The sequence below is a fragment of the Molothrus aeneus genome, chromosome 9 (genome assembly GCF_037042795.1).
Source record: "Molothrus aeneus isolate 106 chromosome 9, BPBGC_Maene_1.0, whole genome shotgun sequence".
NCBI classification, from domain to species: Eukaryota; Metazoa; Chordata; class Aves; order Passeriformes; family Icteridae; genus Molothrus; species Molothrus aeneus.
Genome location: NC_089654.1, coordinates 2381813 through 2388846, shown reverse-complemented (window position 1 = coordinate 2388846; position 7034 = coordinate 2381813). Strand labels below are relative to the sequence as shown.

The window sequence follows — 7034 nt, the reverse complement described above, 5'->3', positions numbered from 1 at the left end:
TGCGAGGGGCCGGGACAGCGACCCTTCGGAGCCCCGATGGGTTTGGGACAAGGACGGGAATGGCTTTCCCTAAACCAGCGCCGCTCGTAGGAAATCGTTGACTCCTGGGGCATTCCCCTAATTTAATTGTATTTACCGAAAGCGGACAACACGTGCGGGAAGCAGCAGAGCGAAGGGCTCGGCGGGACGCATTAAAAAGCCAAACCCCGGGAGCCACCCGCGGCCGAGGGCCCGGGCGGGGGGTTCCGCAGCGGGGCAGGGGTGGGCGGCCGGGCCCCCTCCCGCCCCGCCGGGCGCCTTTCCCCGGGCCGGGGCTTACCTGGGGCCGCGGCAATACGGTCCTCACATTCACACACACTCCCTCATTTCCTACTTTTTCATATGCTAAAGCCCGCAATAATTAAGTCGTTAACACCTCTGGAAAGAGAAAAAAAAAAAAAAAAAAAAAAAAAGAAAAAAAAAGAAAAAAAAAAAGCAAAGAAAAAAAAAAAGTAACCGGCTAAAAGGTTCTTTATTTATAGTTTCCCTTTGTTATTTTAGGTCTTTTTTATTTCTCTCTGCAACTAACCTAATAGATAAATCAATAGCTATTCTCTGATCTTCCGTTCCCAGCTGGTGCTGCTGCCCTGCTGCCGCTGGGAAAAAAAAAAAAAAAAAAAAAAAAAGAAACCCACTGAAAAGTGGTTTCAAAGCCCAAACTTGGTGCTTTTAGGCGCTCCTGCGGCGGCGCATCCGCTGAGCCTGCGCTGCCGAGCGCCCCGAGAGCGGCGGCTCCGGGCGCTGCGCACCGAGAGCGGCAGCGGCGAGCCCCGGAGCGGCGGCATTTCCGCGGGGGCCGAACGGTGCCGGTGCCGTCGGGCCCCGTCGGGGCGGGCAGAGCGGAGCCGCCGCCGGTCTTTGTTGACAGTCCATGAAACAACTCGAGTTTTGCATGACTTCACAGCGGGGCGCCTGACGTCAGGCGGTCACGTGGAGCCGCCTCCGAGTATATCTTTAACGGGAAAGTAATCTATCAGGCAGTCGGGACCGCCGCGCTGCCAAAGTGGCGAGCGAGGCCCCGCGACCCCCGGCCTCCTGCCCCCGCCCCGCCCGGCCCGGCCGCCGGCAGCTCCGTCCCCTCCCTCCGCCGAGGGGGGGAAAAAACAGCGGCCAAAAAAAAGCCAGACGAGAGGAGGAAAGAGGGAAGAGGAAAGAAAAAAAAAAAAAACTACACCAGCAAGCCGGCGCGGAGGGCGGCGGAGCGGTGCGCGGCGCGGCCGCGGAGCGGAGCGGTGGAGCGGCGGCGGCCCGCGGAGCGGCCCCATGCGCGGCGCCCTCGGGCGCGCATCGCGGCGGGCGGGATCCGGCGGCGCCGCCTGAGCCCCGATGCCCGGCGGCGGGAGGTGACCGGGCGGCCAGGGCAGCCCCGCGGACGGGAGAGCAGCGGGCGCGGCCGCCCCATGCCCCGCGGGGACGGCGCCGCGGGGCGCAGCCGGGCCGCTCGGGTGTAGCCCCCGGGACCGGTCGGAGGAGCGGCGGGAGCGGGGCGCGGGGGGAGCCCGGTGCGGGCGGGAGGCCCCGCCGCCGCCGCGCCCCGTCCGCCGAGCGGGGATGACCCTGTCGGGAGGCGGCAGCGCCAGCGACATGTCCGGCCCCGCCGTCCCGGCGGCCGAGGATGTGGATATCGACGTGGTGGGCGAGGGCGACGACGGGCCGGGCAAGGACAGCGAGGGCGAGGCCGGCAGCCCCGCCGCCCTGCCGCGCCTGCCGCTGGACGAGGCGGCGGAGCTGGCGCTGCCCGCGGAGGCGGGCGCGGAGAGCGGCAGCAGCGGCAGCGGGAGCCCGGCCGGGGCGGCCCCCGGCGGCGCGGCCGAGGGCGGCAAGGGGGGCGGCGAGGAGGGGGCGAGCGGCGGCGGCGGCGCCGGGGCAGCGGGGCAGAGCAAGCCCAAGAGCAGCCTGGTGAAGCCGCCCTACTCGTACATCGCCCTCATCACCATGGCCATCCTGCAGAGCCCGCAGAAGAAGCTGACGCTCAGCGGCATCTGCGAGTTCATCAGCAACCGCTTCCCCTACTACCGGGAGAAGTTCCCCGCCTGGCAGAACAGCATCCGCCACAACCTCTCCCTCAACGACTGCTTCGTCAAGATCCCCCGGGAGCCCGGCAACCCGGGCAAGGGCAACTACTGGACGCTGGACCCGCAGTCCGAGGACATGTTCGACAACGGCAGCTTCCTCCGCCGCAGGAAGCGCTTCAAGCGGCACCAGCAGGAGCACCTGCGGGACCAGACGGCGCTGATGATGCAGGGCTTCGGCGCCTACGGCCTGGCCGGACCCTACGGCCGCCCCTACGGGCTGCACCCGGGCGCCTACACGCACCCCGCGGCGGCCGCGGCCGCGCTGCAGTACCCCTACATCCCCCCGGTGGGGCCCATGCTGCCGCCCGCCGTGCCGCTGCTGCCGTCCAGCGAGCTCAGCCGCAAAGCCTTCAACTCCCAGCTCAGCCCCAGCCTGCAGCTGCAGCTCAACAGCCTGGGCGCCGCCGGCTCCATCGTCAAGTCGGAGCCCAGCAGCCGCCCGTCGTTCAGCATCGAGAACATCATCGGCGTCCCCGCCGCCAGCTCGGCCGCCAGCGCACAGACTTTCCTGCGGCCGCCGGTCACCGTGCAGTCGGCCCTCATGGCCCACCAGCCGCTGGCGCTGGCCAGGACCACCGCGGCCATCGCCCCCATCCTCAGCGTGCCTACCAACATCATCGCGGGGCAGTTCCTGCAGCCCGCGGCCCCCGCCGCCGCCGTGCAGGCCAAGTGGCCGGCGCAGTAGCCCCGGGCAGCGCCCCGGGGAGCTCCGGCCGCCCCCTCGGGGCTCCGCGGCCGCCCGGACCCGGAGCAGCAGCAGCAGCGGGCACCGGCCGCCGCCACCGCCGCTTGTACATATTTGTATCAAAAATCACTGACGTTGCTTTCGGGGTTTTTATTTTTCTAAAGAGGCGAAAATGACGGTCGCGATTAGGAGCCGCGAACTTTCACTTTTTTTGAAGGTTCCGGCGCTCCGAGCGGTTTTATCCGAAATAAACGAACAAACGAGGAAAAAAAGAATTGTATAAAAAAAAAAAGAAATAAGCGGGGGAAATTTTAAATATTAAACGAACGAACAGGAAAAAAAAAAAAGAGAGAGAATTTTGGAGAGAAAAAAAAAGGAGGAAAAACGCTGTCATTCTATTATAGAAGTCTGTTTATATATGAATGAATATATGTATTCTAAATGTTATCCCTTCGTGTTGTACACAACTTTGTAAATAAATTTTTAAAATGCTCTGCCCGTTCTCTGTGTGAGCGGTGTCTTTGTGACCCCCGGCCGCAGGACGGGCTGCGCGGCCGCGGAGGCTGGAGGCGCGCTCGGGGCGCGGCCGCGGAGCGCCGGTTCTCCGGTGCCGCGGAGCTTTGGATCCCGCCGGTGGCGGCGCGGGCGGGTTTCCCGCGGTCCCTGCGCCCGGTTCGGCCGCGCAGCGACAGCGCCTGGCCCCGCGGCGGCGGGGCCGCCTTCACCCCGATTCCTTCCAAATCCGACCTTCCCCGGCAGATCCGAGACTCCCGCGAGCGCGCCGTGATGTTTCCCTAAATATATTAATTTTTTTCTCGGCCTGACTTCAACACTACATCCCGGCGCTGCGGCATTCCCGGCCGGAATAGGTACGCTTTGGGTCTGCGGTCGGGGCTAATTAGAAGGGAAATTATTTTAAATAAACCACGTTGGGTTGATTTAATAAATGTTTACTATTTATTTTAGAGGGAAAATATATATATATATTCAGGCCGTGGCCGTGCGGTATCCGAGCGCGGATCTTTCGTTTAGATCAGATAAATAATCAGGTTAAAACAGCGGATCTTCCCCCGGGAAGGGATCGGCCTTTCCCAGTTAATTCCCAATAACTCAGCTTTAATGGCAGCTGTTAAAATTAAAAATAATAAGCATACGTACATACATATATGTATATATATATGTGTGTGTTTTCGAGGCTAAAATAAGGAGACAGTTAAAATGAAAAAAAAAAAGGAAATAATATGTAGCGTTATAATATTTAAAGCGGCGCGTCGGGGGGTTGAGCCTGCTAAGATCTCGGTGTCTCCCGTGCACTGACAGTGTTTGGTGCTTTATTATCTCCCTCTTAAAAAGTTGAATTTTTGTCACCTTGGAAAAGCGTCCTGGATTTCGCTTTTCCGCTCAAATAATTCGTTGTCTTTGTTAGGAAAATCGGCGGCGTAAAACGCAGGCGGGATGCGGGATGCGGCAGGCTCGGCTGCGGGAGGAGCTGAACCAGGCGCTTATTTCCCCTCCAACAACCCTCTGGCAGCCGTGGATTTAAAATAAATATATAAATAAAAGTGTCCTTGCTTTCCTGGTAAGCAGTAAATATTATTTCTTCCTAAGTAAATATTTATACCTCCGCATACATAGACTAAAATAAACCGAGCAGCCACGGTGATGAGGTCGTTTGAACTTTATAAATAAGGACTCGCTAATCATCTGCCGGGGACAGGGAGAACCTGCAGGGAGCGGGGACACGCGGGGCCCTCCGCGGGCACCCACGGCCCCGCGGAACCCCGCGGAGCGGAATGTGGCGGTGCGTGGCGGTGTCAGAGGAACGAGTTGTTTCACAGTTGTGTCTGGCTAATCGGTTTTACACAAACAGCAAATGGTGGGTGATTCGTGCGATCGAGGGGGCTTCTATATTTAGCCGATCCCCTGGGAAAAAAGAAAGGAGCCTCTGCCCGGAGTCGCTGCGAGGCTCAAGAAGCTGCTGATCCAGGGCTTCCAGAGGACACCGGATAACAGGGGCTCATTCCATTCCCCAGCCTTTGTTACTTATAAAATTACTCGCTCATATTTCCCCACATAGCAGCAATGCCTCGGCTCGGCATCTGCGCGCCGGCGGCAGCGGCAGCGGCAACTTTCCTGCCCGCTGCCTCCCTCCGGGAGCCGCTTCTCCCTCCGTAACCTCCGGCCTCTCTTTCTCTCCCCCGCTGTCCCCTCCATCGCCGAGGACAGCGAGGCCCGCAGGAGAAGCCTTTCCCGGGGAAGCGGCGGCGGCTCCCGGGGCCGGGCGGCGCTGGGAAGGCGCGGGGGTCGGGAAGAACCCCGGGATGAGCCCCCCATCCGGGGCCGCCTCCCCGCGGGAGCCGCCGGCTGCCCGCAGCCGCGGGGCCGTGAGCGGCAGCGGGGCCGTGCCCGCAGCCGGGGGCTCCCGGTGGCGGCGGGGCTGCAGTGGCGCACCGGGGCCTGCGGGGGGCGCGGCAGCTCCCGCTGCACCCGCGGGGAACGGGCGCGCCCCCCCGGGGCCGGGAGCACCCCGGGACCGGGAGCATCCCCGCAGCACCCGGATCCGGGAACTCCCCCGGAGCGTCCGCGGGACCGGGATCGCCCTCACGGCCCGCGGGGCCGGGAGCACCTCCGGGGCCGGGAACACCCTCGGGACCGCGAACACCCCTGGGGCCGGGAGTCATCGGGGAGTCCGGGAGCAATTCGGGGCATCGGGGGATCCGGAGCGCCCGCAGCCGCGCTCTTGCAGCGGGCGGCACGACGGGGCGTCCCGGCGGGTCCCGCAGAGCTACCGGCGGGCATCGGAGTAGGGGGCGTCAAAAGTCGGTCCCCGAACAGGGGAGGGTTTGCAGCCGGGACGGGAGCGGCTTTCCCGGCTCCCAGCGGAGCGGGCGCAGTCCCTACAGCCGGGCCGGGGAGGAGAGGGAGCAGCATATCCCGGCGGAGTTCCCTCAGTCACGGGAACAGACAACAGAAACTCCTTCCCTTGTTCTTTCCCTTGTTTTCCCTTCCACAAACTTGTCCGCCGCATATGGCAAAACTTGACACGGCCGGTGACAGATGCCCATTAGTATAAGTCGTGTCACGTCGGTCCCTGGGGTGTGTTGGAAGTAACTAGATCCGAAACACCGGGAAAATGACCCTCCCGCAGCCCCGAGAGTTTACCCAGAACCACCACCCCCTGCACCCTCCCCGACCCCGCTCCTGATTTATTCCAATTACGGCCCCGCCGCTCCCTCCGCCGGGGGAAGGGATTTATAATAGGATCTGCCGATAGGATCTGGCCCTAATCCTCTAAACCATCACGCTGGTTGAAAAGGGGACGAGATGGGGCTCATCAGGGCCATTTCCTCGGCTGATGCGGGGCTCCCGGGGAACCCTCTCGTTTTCGCTGCGCGGCCGCGGGAGTTGCGCCCCCCTTTCCTCCCTCTCCGCGCTACCGGCTCCCAACGCCGCCTATTTATAGCATCGCTGCTCTCTCCCGGGCACCGAGCGGGGCTGAAAGTTTCGGGCTAATGGGTGTTGAAAGGCTGCGGCGAGCGCTGGAAAAGGCAGGGAAAGATCTTTTGCGGTTATTTATAAACGTGTGTTTATCGCGCGTGTGTTTTTATCTCAGTGAGCAGCCCCAGCGTTCCGGGTATCCCCCCCGCCTGCCCCCAGCCGAGACCCGCGTGGCCGCAGCAGCGTCCTCGGAGGGGGACAGCGATCGGAGACCCTGCTCCGGAGCTGCGGGAGGGCACAACTGAGGCCGGGGTTACCGCAGGGGACAGCGCCGGGAGCGCTCCGGGCGGCCGGGGAGCGATGTCCATCGCAGACCTTCCCTTCTCGGTCTGTCGCACCGAGACGTGGCCGCAGGAAATCATCCACCGGCGACATCAGCCCCCTTTGGGACACGGGCAGCGCTTGAGAACGGCTCCGGCTTCCCCGGGGGTCACGGGCTGGGGGTACCGGGAGATTTACCCCGCCAAGCACTGCCCGAGCCAGCGTGTCCCGGGCGGGACGCAAAGGAAGGAGCGCCAGCATTTGGCTTTGGGATAAGGCACCCCTCATGTTTCGCGGGGCCCTCGGGGGAGAGACAGCAAGGATTGCTTTAGGGGAATTGGGGATTTCCCCACCCGTGCGGGTGCGGGTCAGGGGGCAGTTCCCGGGGGATGAGGGAATTCGATGGGATTTTGCCTCTCGGGGCACCTCGGGCAGTTTCTGTTCTCTCCCTCGCGTCCGAGGTGCGCTCGGGGCCT

General features: G+C 62.9%; 1 protein-coding gene across 1 annotated transcript; it reads left to right on the top strand.

Moving 5' to 3' along the window:
- Positions 1-1590: 1590 nt before the first annotated feature.
- Positions 1591-2799, top strand: FOXD3 (forkhead box D3). The gene has a single exon (XM_066556035.1). The coding sequence runs from the start codon at positions 1591-1593 to the stop codon at positions 2797-2799; it is 1209 nt and encodes a 402-aa protein (XP_066412132.1).
- The last annotated feature ends 4235 nt before the right edge of the window (positions 2800-7034 follow it).

Coding starts and splice junctions, on each gene's coding strand:
- FOXD3 (XM_066556035.1), top strand. CDS start 1,591: ATGACCCTGTCGGGAGGCGGCAGCGCCAGCGACATGTCCGGCCCCGCC.